Source organism: Leucoraja erinacea, chromosome 16 (assembly GCF_028641065.1).
Source record: "Leucoraja erinacea ecotype New England chromosome 16, Leri_hhj_1, whole genome shotgun sequence".
In the NCBI taxonomy this organism is placed as follows: domain Eukaryota; kingdom Metazoa; phylum Chordata; class Chondrichthyes; order Rajiformes; family Rajidae; genus Leucoraja; species Leucoraja erinaceus.
Window position 1 is genome coordinate 9,062,326 of NC_073392.1, and position 19,611 is coordinate 9,081,936.

The 19,611-nt window shown below is 38.7% G+C and overlaps 2 protein-coding genes across 5 annotated transcripts in view; both read right to left on the bottom strand.

Annotated features, from left to right (window-relative positions):
* Positions 1-577, bottom strand: part of eogt (EGF domain-specific O-linked N-acetylglucosamine (GlcNAc) transferase) — a 38,828-nt gene extending 38,251 nt beyond the window's left edge. For 2 of the 4 annotated variants that reach the window (XM_055647647.1, XM_055647643.1), the window contains exon 1: positions 468-577. In XM_055647647.1, the coding sequence (XP_055503622.1) occupies positions 468-562 (95 nt within the window). In that variant the 5' untranslated portion in view covers positions 563-577. Of the gene's footprint in view, positions 1-69; positions 408-467 lie in introns of those variants that run through there. The other 2 variants (XM_055647644.1, XM_055647648.1) reach the window with 2 other exon arrangements.
* A 1,271-nt stretch (positions 578-1,848) lies between these two features.
* The window catches only part of tmf1 (TATA element modulatory factor 1), a 32,303-nt gene continuing 14,540 nt past the window's right edge, over positions 1,849-19,611 (bottom strand). Inside the window, exons 8-17 of the mRNA XM_055647649.1 lie at positions 17,594-17,750; positions 16,388-16,480; positions 15,781-15,937; positions 13,465-13,657; positions 11,635-11,704; positions 11,455-11,547; positions 11,165-11,284; positions 7,475-7,627; positions 5,912-6,037; positions 1,849-4,252 (exon numbers count right to left, since the gene is read on the bottom strand). Of these exons, the coding sequence (XP_055503624.1) occupies positions 4,109-4,252; positions 5,912-6,037; positions 7,475-7,627; positions 11,165-11,284; positions 11,455-11,547; positions 11,635-11,704; positions 13,465-13,657; positions 15,781-15,937; positions 16,388-16,480; positions 17,594-17,750 (1,306 nt within the window). The 3' untranslated portion in view covers positions 1,849-4,108. The remainder of the gene's footprint in view (positions 4,253-5,911; positions 6,038-7,474; positions 7,628-11,164; positions 11,285-11,454; positions 11,548-11,634; positions 11,705-13,464; positions 13,658-15,780; positions 15,938-16,387; positions 16,481-17,593; positions 17,751-19,611) is intronic.

Here is a 19,611-nt window from a genome sequence, read left to right on the forward strand (position 1 = left end):
GGCAGCCGGCAACTATGGGAACTCTGAGACTTTTGCAGCCACAATGTATCCATCGGCGGGGTTCCATACCTGGGCCGGCGTTCAGCAACGAAGCAAGGCAAGCGCGGCGCCATCGCCCAGTGCAACATCACAAACTTTCCCCCCAGCATCAACAAAGCGACGGGAAGTCCCCCTTTCCACAGCTCTGGAGGAAAGAAGGCTTGAAATCGAGACTAATGCAAAGACATGCAACGTCCAGGATTGCTTGACCATCTAAAGAGAGAGAACATTTCAGACCAAATACCTTTCATTGAACCGTGCTTTTGTTTCTACTGAGTAGTTGTTTAATCCGTATTATGCATATTCTGTTGTGCTGCTGCAAATAAGAATTGGCATTGTTCTATCTGGGACCCGTGACAATAAAACACTCTTGAATCGCTCTCTCGACCTGCATTAATTTATGGTCGCAAAGGTGGGGGAGACATTACCAATTATGTGCATTTTCTTCATTTCTCTTGCAATAGATAATAGGTGCAGGAGTAGGCCTTTCGGCCCTTCGATTGCATTGCAACATTGACCTCATTCCGTGTGTAATTCGTTGCCTGCATGGCGTCAAAAATAGAAAGTGCAGGCAGCTGAAATTAGTGGAGGGGGCGGGGGGATTTACATCATGTTGTACCGATGCCCCTGTCCCTGTGCTATATTGTTATGTGTACTGCATTTTTATTTCCCAAAATAAGCTTTAATTCAGAAAAAAAAGTATATATAAAATAAAAATTGTGCAAAATCTCTCCACCCATCTACGTTAGTGAGATCTCCGACCTGTGTTTGTGGAGATTTTGTTTAGACAACTCCTGTAATCTACACCATTAACAAGGTTTCCAGATTTTGTTATTGTTGTTTCTTTACAATGATAATCTCAGATGTCTTTTCCTGGACCTGATCAAGGAATGCAGTTGAGCCGAAGTACACACAATGGCGAGGAACAGTCTGAGGTGACCCACATCTTGCTTCACATTCTTGTTAGTCCATAGAAGAGTTATGAGGAAGATCAACAAATTGGCAGCATCCATCCAATCTGGCTGGGTGACTATGTACCGACTATGTCTGAAAAAGGGTCTAGATCCATGTTCTCCAGGGATGCTACCTAACCAACTGAGTTACTCCAGCATTTTGTATCATTCCTTGGTAAAATAGCATCTGCAGTTCCTTGCTTCTGCATGTACTGAAACAATGGTGTCATCTTACAACAAGTGCATTGTAACTGACTGTTGTTACATTTTGTTTTTGGAAATTCTGTCAAAAAGAATTAAGTGTCAAATCTTTGGAAAATCACCCCCAAATAAATCCTATATTCCAACAGATGTCACCCAAGGTTAGTTCATTAATGTCCAGTTACCTACTGTAATTTCATTTGGACATTTCAAAGGATTTGAAACAAAACCAACCATGAAACCACTAAAATTGAAGAATTGTGGTTTCGGTTTTTGTTAGTATAAAAAAAACTAAAAAAAGCACTTTTCTTCATTTACAGCGAATTCTTGTAACATGGCCTGATTAATCGTATTTCATATCACCAACATAAGTCAAAGTTGTTCAAGCATCAGACCATAATTTTGGCTATCCATATCAATACCACAACACCACAACCTGTGTATACAATTGACTTTAGTACTCCTTTTATCCTGAAAGCCACTGACACAATTCAGGGGGGGTCATACAGTCTAGCATTGGTCAGCTGGCTGTTATCAACCAAGACGTCTTGGCAGCAGAAGCTTGAGAAAATCTTCATGAAAAGGTAAATAAAATATTATTTCCAAAATCTATTATTTTCAAACTTTACCAAATGATTAGGACATATCCAAAAAATGACAATTTTAGAAAAAAAATGATTTATTCAAACCCTTCAAAGATATTGAAGTTAGAAATCACAGCAGAATGATGTGCTCAAAGAAAAGCATTTTACTATCTGACTAACAATAAATATTAAATAAAAAGGCACGTAACAGCACAGTAGGAAATCACCAAGCACTAAGATCTGCAGACAAAATACCTTGTTTCCGGAACACTGTCCATTTTTAATGCTTCAGTTACCAATAACTCTTAAGGTATGTGTGCCGTACCTTCTAAAATATATGTTTCAATGTTGAACATAGTGAATGTGAAGATAAACAATCCAAATATTTGTTAACAATATCCAAAGAATAAATCAAATAAAATTTGATCAATTCTTTCTACTTTATCAGAAATTGCCATGTTCAGAGATGCAAAGCAAATCTGCTAATTGTCTTTGTCACGAGATACCCAATCGCCAAACATTGCCATTCGTAACTGAACAATGCAAAATCATTATTTGATAAATATACACGATTTGAACTTAGAAGCAAGATATTATATTTAAATATGAATATAAGATAACAATTTATATACATTGAGCTTTGTCATAAATAAATATTCTTCCAAAGTTTGCACATGGAATACATGTTATTTAGAAATACAGGCACTTCATGTTTTACGCATGTTTGAATTACGCATTTTTAGAATAATGCGCTTGTCTAATTACTACCAATGTTTAATTTACGCACTCCTCTATTTTTAGAATAACGCACGCAAATTTACTCCTGACATCGTATAGCATGTGGTGCCAGGCATATTTCATTTACACGCTTAATTGACGAGCTGCTTTTCAAGCATAAAACCCGAGGTGCCTAGATAGTGTCGCTTATAAATGCTTTTCTTATAAAATCAGAATAGTGATACTCCACCAAATTAACTAATCACTAAAATTCATGTTTTTCCATAGCTAATCAACTTTGCTAATCAATAATGATGTGCCAACTTCTGCTCTGCATAGATATTGAATAGTTTTGATTATTATTTCTTTCCTCGTTCTCAGTTTTGGTGTTTAATCAGTATTAAGGCAAGATGATTTATGTGGAAACGAAAGGGTCCCGTCACACCTGTGCCATATTTTCTCACGGCAGCAAGATTACTTCTAACACTTCACTGAAACCAGCAATCGACTGACTGACCACTGGTTGAGAAAAATGCTTGGTGCTCATATGGAAATAATAATTCACCACCAGTTTTAAAACTATATTTAAAAGAAGAAAAAAAAAATTCTTTAGGTTCCAGCCTAAAGAAATATTGTTGGTCATTTTTCAGTTACTATATCTGATGAAAATGTTGAAGTTTATCCGTACCATAATGAACAGCAGCAGATCAGATCAGAGACTTTATTACCCAAGTCCTACTGTTACACAAAGTAAATTATTTACATTTTAAATTTACATTTGAAAGGTATAATAGCACAGATTATGAATTCAAGATTTAGAAAATTAGTTTAAATAAAGCATTTTAATTTACTTTCAATGCACAGAATATAGCACCAAAGATGATCTATTAATATAACTAAGTGCATATGCTATACAGAATAATCCATATTAGTAGACTTTAAATTATGTACTAGATTAGTGCAACTATTAGCAAAAGTAGACCAATATACAGGTTCTTTTAGCCAATTATCAATAGCAAGACATCTTGTATTGAAATTAAGTCCTCTGTTTATATTCCCAGAGCAAGTAATTTTGAAATATTTGTATAGTTTAATAACAATTAGAACATTGAATAGTATTCAACAGATTGGATTTATTTTCAAATCGTTTAATAGTACATTTATCTGAATGTCATGGAGTGTTTGAGTATTTGATTTACTAAAACACTTTCCATCTTTAACAGATTAAAGCTTTGTGCAACATAACAGCATCGAGCTGGTCAACTAAGTTTGGTAACAAAATTGGTTCACCTTGTACTTGGAAATACGATTCTGCACAGAAAATGACATGTCAGATCTTCACCCAAAGGATCAACTCGCGTTTCCTCATAATATTGCACTTGAATATTGTATTTCACATATGTACATGTTACATTAGTCATTTTTTCAACACCAAAAAGTATTGTGTAGTTTTCCTCCAAGGCAACAACAGATGATTAACAAAACACACGAAAGAATACAATTATATTTACAATTGTACATTCACACTCGATGCCAGATAACTGTCAGCAGTATTGCATTTCACATTAAGGGAAACTTTGGGGGGAGAAAAAGTCAACTAAAAGATAAAGCAAATCAGGTCAGCCTCTGCTTTAATAATTCATCAATCTGGGTCTTGTACATGTTTTTCACATCTTCCAAGTCCAGTCGCAGTTCTTCGGCTTCCTCGGCTTTCTCACCATACATCTGCAAGATGGTGTTGTATCGTTGGTCAATGTCCTAAAAAATAAATTATATAAGTTTATTGGAAACAAGCATTATTACAGTACAAAAACAAAGACATGCTGAAATTAGCAACTATTGTTTCTTTCAAAAAATCTTAGCTTAAAAATTGTAACTGAAATGACAAAGTTCTTTAACAATGCTGCAAACACTGGATAAAATATGCAAGTTTATATATACATTAAAGACCAGCAAGAAAAACACTCAAATACTTTAGGTGGACAGTATGAAGAAAATACAAATTTCACAGAAGCACACTCGAGTTGGTAGGTCTAATTTACTCCTCTCGAGACTGCGCTATAGGTAGAGGTTGAACAGGTGGAAACTTTATTCCATGGAGCTAGAGAGAGGTCGGACAGAATGGTGATCTTATAGAAGTGTATAAAAGCATGCAGGACATGGGCAGGGTGAATGCACAGTATGTTTCCCCAGGATTGGGGAATCAAGAACTAGAGGGCATAAATTTAAGTTGAGAATGGAAAGATTTAATAACAACCTGTGGAGCAACTTTATCATACATTGAATGGTACATATATGGTACAAGCCACCAGAGTAAGTGATTAAAGCAGGTACAACATTTAAGACATTTGGACAGATACATGCACAGGAAAGATTGAGGCGATATGGGTCAATGGAACCGGCATAGATGAGCATATTGGTTGACATGGACCAGTTGGGCCGAGGGGCAACTTTCTGTGCTGTATGACAACAAATTGTTTAATCTTTTGTCAATAATGTACTACTTCAGGCCTATTTTCCTCTTTGCTTCAGTCTAAGTGGTTCTTTGATGGGTTTCATTCCAGGGTGTCAAGTGTCCTTCAATTGCTCTCACAGGTAGTTAATATTAAGTGCAGGCTTTGGCAACGAGATTGTATGCCAAGAAAAACTCAACCTCTACTCATGCACCATCCACACATGTATTCTGTCAATGTTCCTACTTACTGATTGAGAATGGAAATGCATTGCAGTGTTTATTTTGCCAATTCAAAGACAGTGACTAATTGCAATCTACCTACCTACCCAAGTTAGACACAAAATGCTGGAGTAACTCAGCAGGACAGGCAGCATCTCTGGAGATGACGTTCCGGGTCGAGACCCTTCTTCCGAAATATCACACATTTCCTTCTCTCCAGAGGTAGTGCCTGTCTCGCTGAGTTCCACCAGCATTTTGTGTATCTTTGGATTAAACTAGCATCTGCAGTACCTTCCCACACACTACCTACCCAAGTTTATCCAGGACAAGGGGTCACAGCTTAAGGATAAGGGGGATATCCTTTAAAACCGAGATGAGGAGAACTTTTTTCACACAGAGAGTGGTGAATCTCTGGAACTCTCTGCCACAGAGGGTAGTTGAGGCCAGTTAATTGGCTATATTTAAGAGGGAGTTAGATGTGGCCCTTGTGGCCAAGGGGATCAGAGGGTATGGAGAGAAGGCAGGTACGGGATACTGAGTTGGATGATCAGCCATGATCATATTAAATGGCGGTGCAGGCTCGAAGGGCCGAATGGCCTACTCCTGCACCTAATTTCTATGTTTCTATGTTTGAAGAACTGATAATTTTAATAGTAGAGATGAACGATTGAATTAGGCAGCTCCTGCAAAGTGCTACAGCTGTTAATAATTTTCACCTGAAACTGCAAATAGATAGAACATACCCAAAGCTGTGCACGCAATTTGGGGATTTCATCCACTTTCTCTTGCAGTTCTTCATTCTGCGTGGTTAATTTGACAAGTTCCTCAGCCATGATGGCTCGACTTCTTTCAAGATTAGAAATCTCAAACTGTAAAGAATAAAGCTTGATTTAGTTCATCTGTAACATTTTAATTGTGGAGGAAAAAGATCAAAGGGTTTCATTTAATCATTAATTTGGCAATGCACAAAATAAGGAGAAAGATGCAAGCAATATTGCTCAAACTTCAAAGTAAACCATCAGTCTACATTGATAATCGAAAAACGGGGCTTATTCCACAATCGTTTGAAGGCACAGTTAGGCAGCAGTGGAGTTGATGCCTTACAGCGTCAGAGACACGGGTTCAATCCTGATCACGGTATTGTCTGTATGGAGTTTGTACATTTTCCCCTTGTGTGGCCTTTCTCCCGGTGCTCCAGTTTCCTCCCACGTTCCAAAGAAGTACAGGTTAATAGGTTAATTGTCTTTGGTAAAATTGTAAATTGTCCCTAGTGTTGGAAACTTTTAGTGTGCAGGAATCGCTTGTCGGCCTTGACTTGGAGAGCCAAAGGGCCTGCTTCCGCGTTGAATCTCAAACTAAAAAAAATAAACTAAAAGGGACAATAAATAATAATTGTTAAACAGGCACTGCAACTTAAAACCCAAGGTAACTTAAAAAAAAACAGTCTGATTACATTTTTAACATGGTAAAGGAAGCATATAATTTTTATTAAAATTAAGTGAAGTCGAACTAAATGAAAACCCATGGTTTCAGATATTATTGCAAGAAGCTCGATACGAGATATCAGTTAACTCCTGGATTTTAAAAAATGTTCAAAAAACTATTCATTTCGCTTTCTATGTACATTCTTTCTACAATCAATACATAGTTAACAGAAATTCAGAGACACATGTTTTTTTTTTATACATGATGCTTTGATATGTCATTTGTACGAGCTTATGTTCATTGTCTCTACAAAACCAGATTGGAATTAGTTATTGTCAATCTCTAGGGACCCTCGAAGTTGACAAATCTGTTGAGTAATCGGTGATGGACAATAAATGCAAGCCTTGGCAACAATTCCCAGATCACAAAAATAAACAGTGATGTCAAATCTTATCCTACATACATTATTAATTAGGATCAATTAATGAGTAAAAAAAAGAGGGCTGCTTGCAAAAAAAAAAAAAAAAAATATTGTGCCTACACTATTAAAATGGCACAAAAATATTGATAAGTATATGCTTTCTAAACAACGTTGTGGAAACCAAGAAACAGCATTCACAACATGTCTCAATGCTGACTACATCTCAGCACAGCATTCTGAACACTGTCAGACCAGACTTGAGGCATAAATGGTTTGTGCCAGAGATACAATGCATTTCAAAACAACTGGTGGCTGTGGCTGAGGGACCCCCCCCCACCTCCCCACCTCAAATTAAATACCAAATCTACTAATGCATCAAATACAGTCAATATTACAAATTTAGATGTAGTATATTATAGATGTCTTTACACATCAAATTAAATCCTTTATTGATACCAACCTGCAGCTGTACAATTTCCCCCTCTCGTAGCTTTAGTTGAGACTGCAAATTTTCAAAGATGCTTGATTCTCCCCCCATTCGGAGGACGTCGTACAAGTTGTTATTACTGGCCGATGTGGTTAGAGGTGTAAGTGAATGTTCAAATAAATCATCCTGAAAAAATGCACATGATTACTGAACTTGTAGAGTCATAGTCATAGAGTCATACTGACTGGAAACAGGCCCTTTGGCCCAACTTGCCCACGCAAACCAAGATGCTCCATCTGCACTAGTCCCACTTAGTTCAATGTAGATTTGAGTTTGAGTTTAGTTTATTGCCATTCTCTGCACCGAGGTGCAGAGAAAAAGCTATTGTTGCGTGTTAACAATTCAGCAGAAAGATAATACATGATTACAATCAAGCCATGCACCGTGTATAGGCACAGTATAGAGGGAATAACATTTAGTGCATGATAAATGTCCAGTAAAGTCTGATCTAAGGTAGTCCAAGGGTCTCCAAGGAGGTAGATAGTAGCTCAGGACTGCTCAGTAGTTGTTGGTAGGATGGTTGGGTAATAGACAATAGGTGCAGGAGTAGGCCATTTGACCCTTCGAGCCAGCACCACCATTCAATGTGATCATGGCTGATCATCCACAATCAGTACACCGTTCCTGCCTTCTCCCCATATCCCTGGACTCCACTAACTTTAAGAGCTCTATCTAACTCTCGCTTGAAAGCATCCAGAGAAGCGGCCTCCACCGCCCTCTGAGGCAGAGAATTCCACAGACTCACAATTCTCTGTGTGAAAAAGTATTTCCTCACCTCCCGTTCTAAATGATTTACCCCTTACTCTTAAACTATGGCCCCTGGTTCTGGACTCCCCCAACATCGGGAACACGTTTCCTGCCTCTAGCTTGTCCAAACCCTTAATAATCTTATATGCTTCAATAAGATCCCCTCTTATCCTTCTAAGTTCCAGAATCTACAAGTCCAGCCGTTCCATTCTATCTACATATGACGGTCCCTCCATACATTGTGAACCTATGCTGCGCTACCCCAATGTAATGTTCAATGCATTTTAAGCAATGTTCTGCAATTTGTGCAAGTCAGTGAGGAGAGGGGACTATCCATCTGGCCCAGCCACTTACATTCTGCCTGGCACAGAAACCAGCACCCCAACTCAAGCTTCAGGTTAGACCCTGCAGCCACCATAGGCCTTTGTCTGCCCACCTTTGCACATGGGAATGGGCCACCTTTGTTGCCTGTTGTGTGCATAAAAAGGGTCTGTACGGATTCTCTCTATCTTAACACCACATCTTTAGTTTATGCCAGACTGGATATAGAGTGCCACTGTGGATGGGGAAACAGTTAAAATAAAGCCCACCGACTGAAGTACAAGGAAATATTTCCCGGAGGCATGATTAAATATTAAATTATTTGTATTAGGCAAATCATCACACAAGGTGCGAATGAGTCCATATGGATTTGATGAATTATTTGGCTACTACACAGTATCAAGCCTTGCATATTACTGCCATGATTGTGGGATCATAACAATACACATCAGTATGCCACAATGGCAAAATCTGAATTTATGCCCGTTTCAAACAGAGCAAAAATGCCAAGATCATTACTGCCATTTATCTCCACTGCACCAGGACTCCAAAATTCCAATGACCTTTCCAAGTTGTTAAAATGTCAGATTCTCTGAAATCTTTCCAGGCACCTTTGCTGTTAAATTTTATTTCCCGAGTCCCATCAATGATCTGCAATGTCAGGTTTCCAGCGGTCTACAATAGGGCTTGAGAAATTGGTTGCAACGGTATAAAGATGTTATGTTGTCTCAAAAACAACATAGTCAGGAATCAAAGTTAAGATCTCAACACAAGTAGCATTTATCATAAGCTTCCTTTTCAATTGCAGATTATTACAAACCTTACAGAAACAACAGCCAATAAGCTGATTTGTAATAAGTAAAATAAAAGTCAGTTTTCCCCCACATTAAACCACAACAGCATCAGAATATGCTGGAAATAAGATGCTGGAAATAAAAAACACAGCACCTCGTATTTCGGTTGGACAGTTTACAACCCTGCTGTATGAATATTGATCTCTCCAACTTCAAGTTACCCTTGCTTTCCCTCTCATTCCATCCCTCCTCCACCCTGGTTCTCCAACTAGTTTCACTGTCCTGGTTAATTTTATGTTTGTTTGCCTCATTGGCACCTTCCCCTCAGCCAACAATGAATCATTCTATATTTTCCTTGCTCATCGTTTGCTTTGATCTACGGTACACAAAAATGCTGAAGAAACTCAGCGGGTGCAGCAGCATCTATGGAGCGAAGGAAATAGGCTGCTTTGATCTGTCGTTTTCACACCTCCCCATCCATATTTCTAGTTTCCCTTTCCCCCCCGACTCCCAGTCTGAAGAAGGGTCTCGACATAAAACGTCGCCCATTCCTTTCTCTCCAGAGATGCTGCGCGAGTTACTCCAGCGTTTTATGTCCATCTCTGGGATAAATTATTGATGGATAAAAAGCATGAATGCTTACAATTAATGTTTTAATGAGGCAAATTAATGAATCATGTTGATGTTGCTGTAATAATATTGCCAGCTCAGCTCCTTTAAGTTCTGCTGTGCATACATCAAGATAATATTTTTCTAACATTTCTACACTTGTTACAAAACTCGGATAAACCCGCATCCACGGGACTGGCAAACTTTTCAGACAACTGGGTATTACTCTTAATAATACTCCAACACACTTATAATTTCTTCTTTTAAAATCTTGTATAATAGTATAATAAATTATATGAAATGGAGATATTATGGAACTAGTGTACAGGTGATTGTTGGTTGGCATGAACTCGGTGGGCCGAAGGGCCTGTTCTCAAGTTGTATCTGTAATCTAATACACTTTTCTACCTGAAAGTCTGCACTCTGTATCTTCACATTGGTTCTAACAGTTTGAACGGATTGCATTTGTGCATGGTATATCAAATCTGTTTGGGTTGCATGCAGAGCAAAGCTTTTCACTGTGCTATGGTACTTGCGACAAAAATAAACCTAAACCAAGAGAAATTAACCTGTAGCACTCTCTACACCATCTGAACGGCATAATATGATGCTTAAACTGGTAACATCTCACAAGAGGTATGGCATGTTGGCCTCAAATTTCCACTCTTCTCCCCTGTGAGCACCTCCCCCTGGGAGAAGTCGGTTCAAAAGAGGGTGTGACCTCTCTCCCAACATGGAACTTTGTGTCACTCAGTTGCAAATCGCAAAGCAGTGAATCGCTCGAAGGAAAAGATCAGGCAGTCACGAGACTTGCTGTCACTTTCCAAAACTGAATTGTAAGGGAAATCAGTTCCTTTTTTTAAAAATTAATTTCAAAATACTTTATTCAATTGATAAATATATACAATTCATGAACCGTGCGAAAAAAATTCATCCGACAGTTCCTGTCTGCCTTATCATCTTTATCATCTAGTTATGTAGAGTTTGATGCTTCACCCCTCAAAGCAGTGAATAAGACTACACCGTTCCTCTGTGCCGAGCTATTTTGTCATCCTTCCCAACCTCCCTCACTTGTACATACCACTTACTTGCCCTGACTGTACTTGGATATTTTGACAGAGAACATCTTTTTGAGCCCCTGAACACTTTCCAATCAATTATTTCACCCGACTTCCCTCTTAGGCATTCCTACCTGGAAATGATTGGAAGTTTGTAAAATTGCCATCTCAGTGCCACTGATGGAACTGGATCGAGAGAGCGTTGGAGTGCTTGTCAAAGCCTCTGGCAGCTGATTAGTAAGCAGCCTCCTCTCCTTTGAAAGAAAGAAAAATTGCAAAGAAATTGTAAAACATGGAAAGCAACGTAGTACATAAACAATTATTTCCTACTCATAATGGCAATTACAAGTAAATAAAAAGGATCCAAATATCAATTAGATATACTAGGTTTTCATATATACAATTTAAAACTAAAGCTAAATACCTTCTCTTTTAGTGTATCTTGTGCAAGGATTGCTTTTTGTCTTTCCTGTTCAACTTTTAACTTTTCCATTTCCAACTGATTAGTCAAGGCATTCTAATATGGGAGGAAATATCATAAAAAGGATTGAGAGGCACAGATTCAGTTGACTAATCAAATTAACTTAATTTTACTTTTTGTTACCTTTTCTTTCTTTGTTTCTTCAAGAGCCTTCATGTATTCAGTCTTCAGATTGTCAAATGCCACATGCTGCCTGAAAATAACAAGTGCTTATTTTCTAATAACCCAATTGCTTTTCTGCATGTATGCTAACATTAAGTAAAATAGTTTAACCATTAAATCCAGACTTGCATCTGGGCAACATTATTTTAAAAAATATTGTTATTGATTTCAATTTTAAGTTTCATTACACATCTGCAAGTCCTATTGAAATTGTGTCAACTTCTTACCAATACAAATTTCTATATCCATATTTATAATTGCCTTTGCCTATGGAAAACATAATTGTGTTGCAAGGGGTTTGCAGTACAAATGTTCCAGTGATTAGGAGGTTCATCATCATAAAGCCATATGTCACATAAGCTACATATGTAATTGAAAAAACAGGCGATTTGCTATTTATTCCTTTTGTTAATGTTTCAATTAACTTTTGTCGGTTAAATCTATTTTTCTATATTATCATCTTTCATATTTTTTCAAATTCTGTACATCACATTGAACATTTAAAGGCAGTTCAAATGCCACGAGACTGCAACGAGCTGTCTCGTTACTACTAGTGGCCACATTTCCTTAGGTAACGACTGCAGCAATAGAGCCTGCAGGACAACTGGGTTTTGTAGAGTTACAGTACAGCCCAGGAAGTTGCTTGGGGGAGGTGGTGGTGGTTGTGGGGTGACCAGGAACCCCATCATTGACTCCATCTACGCTTCTCACAATGCCTCAGAAAAGCAGCCAACATAATCAAAGACTTGTTCCACCCCGGCCATTCCTTCACCCCGCCCCGTCAGGCAGACGGCACAGAAGCTTAAAAGTGCTTACCACCAGACCCAGGAGCAGCTTTTTCCACTCTGTTATAGGGTTTCTGAACTGTCCTTGAATAAGGTAGGGCATTGTTTGGTTCACCTCTATTCCTTTGCGGACATTGGACTTTGTCTTTAGAACCAGTCATTACAATGCTCAGAACGAATGTATTCTGCAGTCTCTATGTTTCCATTTCATCTATTGTTGAGTTTGTCTTGATTGTATTTACGTACAGTATTATTTGATTTGATTAGGTAGCGTGCAAAACAAAGCCATTCACTGTACCGCAGTGCACATTCTGTCTTTCAAAGCAAGCATGACAAAATATTATTCACTGCATAGATCCAACAGGTGGCACCGTTCCAGTTAAAATAAACATTCTTCAAAACAAACTTCTTAAGTAGAAGATAGATGCAAAATGCTGATGTAGCTCAGCAGGACAAGCAGCATCTCTGGAGAGAAGGAATGGGTGATGTTTTGGCTCGAGACCCTTCTTCAGACCAGGAGTTGGGGGGGGGGGGGGGGGGGGAAGATACAGAGATAAGGAAGTGTAAGGCGTGAGAAGGAAACATCAAAGGGGGTGAAGCTCAAGGAAAGTGTAGAATACGTCATTGTTATCTAAGAGAAGGTAACAACAAAGCAAACAGATAAAATGTAGTCGAGGACAGTCAGACTGTCGAAACAAGGAACTGGTTTACAAAATAATACAACTAATCTTAAAATGGATATCGGGTTGGAAAGCAAGAAAATAACCTTCAACAAAATTCAGATTGGTGGTAATTTGGAGAGTGATGTCAAAAATTCCATGCGAGAGACAAAGAGTAAAAGGGCACGGAAAATTATCAAAATTATTGTAACTGCCAAGGAAATTATTGAAAATGTATAAAAGGTTGATGTGATGGGACAGGGCATGGGTGGCAAATGGCCACTTTTAATATCTGAAATTCTCTATTTATACCATCTTATCATCCATGAAATTAACAGCTTACTCACCTACTACTTTCATCTTCAGTCTTCTCAAGCCTGTCTCGTTCCGACTCCAGCTGAGCTAACAATCTGCACTTCTCTTGACGCAATAAGCCGTGTTGTGAATCCAGTGAAGAGACTTGCATTCGAAGGGTAAGCAGTTCTTCTGAGACTGTCCGTTCTTTTTCCAGAGCAGCTGCAAGCTGAGCTTGACCATCAGCTATGAAGAAAAACAAATATTTTTTGGTGCCCAAACATCTCAAGAGTGTTCTATTGTCAGAAATACTGAACACGGGACCATTATATTCTCACTGTGGCTACTTCTAGTTACTTCATTATAACTTTTGAAATATTTCTCTATGCTCCTGTCCGCCAGCAGACTCAGGAACTGCTTCTTCCCCTCTGTTATCAGGTTTCTGAACAGATATTCCATAAGCTAAGGATGTGTTCAATTCATCACTACCCCATTGAGGATATTGGACTGTCTAAAGAACTGATGCATAGCACTGCCAAGAACTATATTCTGCCCTCTGTAACTTCCCCTTTGTTCTATCTATTGCGCAAGTTTGATATCTGTATGCAGTGTATCTGAAAAAGACCCAAAGCGCTGGAGTAACTCAGCGAGTCAGGCAGCATCCAGAACATGGATCGATGATGTTTTGGGAAGGGATCCTTCGTCAGACATAGTGTCTTTTTTTGTAAACCAGCATCTGCAGTTCCTCGTTTCTCCATGGAATGTCTGATCTGTTTGGATAGCATGCAAAACAAAGCTTTTAACTGTACCTTACTACATGTGACAATAATAAACCTAAACCTATTTTACCAAAACACTGGTAGTGAACAGACGGCAGCTGAATTCAACAATGTATGTAGGTATGTTACAAAACCTACCTGAATCGTGGCTGAGCATCTGCCCTACCCCGTGTCCGCGATTTTGGCGCTGTTTAGAGGGGGCGGGTTTAAAACGCGATTTTTACTAGGCTGTTCCAATCGAAAATGTTCAGCCTAGTAAATCATTAACGGAAAATCGCTGAAAGACCCCGTCGCAAAAGGTATTATTAGTTTTTATGGCCTTGTATAATATTTATAGTAGTTTAAAAATCACTCTCTCACTCCGCAACCTCTCGCAGCCCCAGGGTTTTATAAAGCAAACAATTAAAGGTATGTACCTTATTTTTACATTAATGGGGCTTCTTAAGAACCCTGTATATAAAGTTTTCTATAGCGAGTAGTTCATTTTGGGCTCTTATATCCCGCAGTATTTTTCTGGGCCTTGAGGGCACAAATCCAGCGCAATGTGAACGTTCTTTTGTAAGAGCGTTCATTGAAACCCACTAGAAAACAAGATTTAATTTCCGAGTATGAAAATTTAACCTTTTTTACAGCAAATGAACACTAATTCCTTCCATTTGGCCTATAAATTGATGTAAATGAGATTAAAAATCATGTTTTATTGTGAAGTATTTGTGAATATTATTTGTACACTTAGGATATTTAAAAATGTTAATCATTTATTAAGAAATGGATAGATGTTTAGATCTGGTAATTGAAGTTTGAAATTAGCTATAATTGGGTAACTGACTAAGTATATGCTTTAATTTCAGGTCATCCAAGTAAGATTATTTTATATTTGTTTCAGAATGCTTCAATCTATGATAACTGAAAATTTCATTCAGTTCTCTTAATTTTTAAGAAGGTTATGGGCTTTTGACTGTCCACGATCACAGCTTTTTTGTTATGTCCATAGAAAATCAATGGGGAATAAGATGCTAATTTCCGAGTATGAAAATGGCCATAACTTTTTTATTACTTGAGATATGAAAGTGAATTAGGTGTCAAATTAAACTTATTGTTATGCTTTATCTGATGGGATAAATTGCAGACTTGATTTTTTAAATCTCAAAATTTTGTAACGTTGCTAATGTATGCCAAGAATAAAATAGTATTTCGAACAATATTTGCAATTCTAAAATAATGCATCTGCAAAACACTTTCAATGTGACGCTTTCAAAAAAGGTTATAGCTGGTAACGCTCAACTTACTGGCAAATTTGATCAATATTCACATAATTTTAGTCACAACTCCAGTTCCCCGATCTTTATACATATTAATTGTTACCTAGGGTACACAAAAATGCTGGAGAAACTCAGCGGGAGCAGCAGCATCTATGGAGCGAAGGAGATAGGCAACATTTCGGGCCGAAACCCAAGGGTTTTCGGCCCGAAACGTTGCCTATCTCCTTCGCTTCATAGATGCTGCTGCACCCGCTGAGTTTCTCCAGCATTTTTGTGTAACTTCGATTTTCCAGCATCTGCAGTTCCGTCTTAAACAATTCATTGTTACCTAAGCGATTAGATAAGTTCTTTTCCAGTTTTTCCCAGGATGTGGACTGTGCCACAAGCGTGGCCTGTAGGTTTTCAATCTGTCGTAGAAGCGGTCGGCTCGCAGATGTAACACTTTGGCTTAGCTCCTGGTTGCGATTGTCCGCTTCCTGAAGTCTCTGAAAAATTCATACATTAAAATGTTCAGGTTTCGAGGCATTTTAGTCTTACTTGTACAACTTTCTGGGCAGCACAGTTGCGTAGTGGTAGAACTACTGCCTTAGAGAACCACAGACCTGGGTTCAATCCTGACCAAGGATGCTTGCCTGTACAGACTTTGTATGTTCTCCCCGTGACATGCGTAGGTTTTCTCCGAGATCCTCGGTTTCCTCCCACGCTCCAAAGACGTACAGGTTTGTAGGTAAATTAGCTTGGTATGAATGTAAAATTGTCCCCAGTTTGTGTAGGGTAATGTTAATGTGCAGGGATCACTGGTCGGTGCAGACTCGGTAGCCGAAGGGTCTGTTGCCACGCTGTACTTGAAAAAGTAAAACTATACCGAGCTTCCCAATTTTCTTCTTTTAAATCACCCACCCCCAATTTCACAGACGTACAATGATAATGTATACCTGCTGTAATTCTCCAATTTCGTGACGCAAATAGTCCTCTTTCCTGGCTTGCTGTTGTTCGGCCCGTTGGAGACCCAACCTGAGATCTGCCACCTGTGGACGAGTCAAAAGTAACCGGATTCATGCAATACGTTAACCAGACATCACCTCAGTATATGGTTCACTTTTATACGTTAATAATTTGACTATAAAGTAAAATATACAATTTATAACTGAGAACAGTATTATTTGTCCATGAAAATGAATATACAAGTTTAAATATTTTTAGAAAACAACGAATCACACACAATTAATTCAACATTAAAAACCAAATAAAAAACTGCTTTTCTTGGTTAACTCTTCCCATGAGTTAACGTCAGCGGAACAGCCTCAACACTTATAAATTCCATCAGTTTGTAAGTTTGCATCTTTAATTGGAGATACGTGTACACCAACCATCGACCCCCACTACACAAACTAGGGACAATTTACACATACACCAAGCCAATTAACCTACATACCTGTACGTCTTTGGAGTGTGGGAGGAAAGCAAAATCTCATAGAAAACCCTCGTGGTCATGGGGAGAACGTACAAACTCCGTACAGACAGCACCCGTAGTGGGGATCGAACCCGGGTTTCCAGCGCTACAAGGCAGCAACTCTACCGCTGTGCCACCTTGACCGCCCTGTAACAAGTGTACTAATTTATGATAGACATAAAGTGTTGGAGCAACTCAGTGAGTCAGGCAGCATCTCTGGAGAAAAACGATATGCAACATTTCAGGTCGGGACCCTTCTACTGACCGACTGAAGATGATTCTCTGTCTGAAGAAGGGTCTCAACCCAAAACGTCACCTACCCTTTATCTCCAGAGATGTTGCTTGACCCACAGAGTTACCCCAGCATTTTGTGTCTATCTTAGGCAAGAATGTGTGGTGCCTTCTCTTGTAAGATATGAACCAAAAAGGTTTTTTACAATAAAGTGGAAGTTTCAGTCACCATTATTGATTCTGTCTAAAAGAGAATGAGAATGTATTTAATAATCCGAATACAATTCCACAATCAAGTATAGTATAGATCATGTGATGGGAGTAGAATTAGCCCATTCGGCCCATCAAGTCTACTCCGCCATTCAATCATGGCTGACCGATCTCTCCCTCCTAACCCCATTCTCCTGCCTTCTCCCCATAACCTTTGACACACGCACTAATCAAAAATGATACTAACTTGATCAGCAAGTGCCTCTTGCTGCTGCCTGGCCTCTTCCTGGGCTCGCTCCAGTGCCACTGACAATGCTTCCTTGGCTTTAATCTCGCGACTCAAAGCTGCCTCCTGGGCTTCACTGTCTTTCGCTGCATTTGACTTATGTAGTTCAGCAAGCTCTCTGAAAATAATATAAAGTCAAGGTTAGGAGACAACTTACAAGAAGCAGCCAAGTATCCCATTACCTGAATTATGGACAGCCCATTCAAGCAATCAGGCATTTGGGCGTCTGATGAGATGGAGGGTGATGGATTTGCTGGCTGCCGCGGGGCTGCATGCATCTTCCACATGATGCCAACAGGGCACCGCCACATGCCTTTTTAGTTTAGTTTAGAGATACATGCCCTTCAGCCCACCAAGTTCCTACTGAACCCCGCACATTAACACTATCCTAAACACACTAGAGACAATTTACATTTATACCAATATAATTAACCTACAAACCTGTACGTTTAATGGAGTGCGGAGGAAACTGAAGATCTCGGAGAAAACCCATGCAGATCATGGGGAGAACGTAAAACTCCGCAAAGATAAGCACCCGTAATCAGGATCAAACCAGGGTCTCTGGCACCATAAGGCGGTAGCTCTACCACTACGCCACCGTCCAACCCTCAACTCAAATCCCCAATCAGTTCCACCATGCAAACATAGTTCCCAACTAGAAGCAGTGGACTACAGAATTAACGAATAAACTTGCTAATAATAGCCTAGTAAACTCAACCTATCCGCTTGAAAAGAGAGGAATAAGTGTTTCTAAACACCTGCACAACTTGAGAGCACAGGAAGAACCTGTTAGGTAGGTTTCTACTTTATTTAGATGAGAAACGCAGCAACTTGAGATGTCTAGAAGTAAAATGTCAAGGGGAAACAGCTTCCACAAATGGAGGAATAAGTAACTAATCACTTTACTTCAGCCAGTCCATTCACAGAACTTAAAAAATAAAGTTTTATGCTTTCCTTTCAGCCCTTCAAGCAGGTACATAACACTCAAGTCACTTGGACAGGTACATAGTAGGTATGTTACAAAACCTACCTGAATCGTCATTGGGAATCTGCCCAAAGCCATGTCCGCGATTTTGGCGCTGTTTGGAGGGGGCGGGTTTAAAACGCGATTTTTACTAGGCTGTTCTAATCGCAGATGTTCAGCCTAGTAAATCATTAACGAAAAATCGCTGCAAGACCCGGTCGCAAAAGGTATTATTAGTTTTATAGGCCTCGATAATATAGTTATAATAATTTTAAAATCACTCTCTCACTTCGCAACCTCTCGCAGCCCCAGGGTTTTATAAAGCAAACAATTAAAGGTATGTACCTTATTTTTACATTAAATGGGGCGTGTATATAACCCTGTTTATAAAGTTTTCTCTAGCGAGTAGTTCATTTTGGGCTTTTTATATCCCGCAGTATTTTTCTCGGCATTTGAGGGCACTAATCCAGCGCGATGTGAACGTTCTAAACCAGCGCGTTCACATGAACCCACTAGAAAGCCGATTTAAATGGGCATTTATTTACAGCAATTGAACACTAAATTCCTTCCATTTGGCCTATAAATTAATGTAAATTAGATATAAAAATCATGTTATATTGTGAATTATTTGTGAATAATCTTTGGACACTTAGGCTATTTAAGAAATGGATAGATGTTTATATCTAGTAATTGAATTTTGATTAAACATGATTTTCTTTTTTAGTATTTACTATTTGTTTTAGTGTTTAACTTTATAATCTCTACCTTTTTTTCTAAAATTGAAAAATTGAGGAAAAACAATGTGTACAGAGTTGCTTATTGGTTGCAGTCTGAGGAGTATGATGATGCTACTGATTATGATATGCCAATGTACCAGCTAGCAGCTGATCTTCTCCATAAAGACTTGGTCTTTTGCTAGAAATTGTAATTTATTTACCTATCCATAACTGACTTACAGCATATTATACAATAATATTAAAGTTCTGATCTTGAGAATATCACATTTTTGAATTTT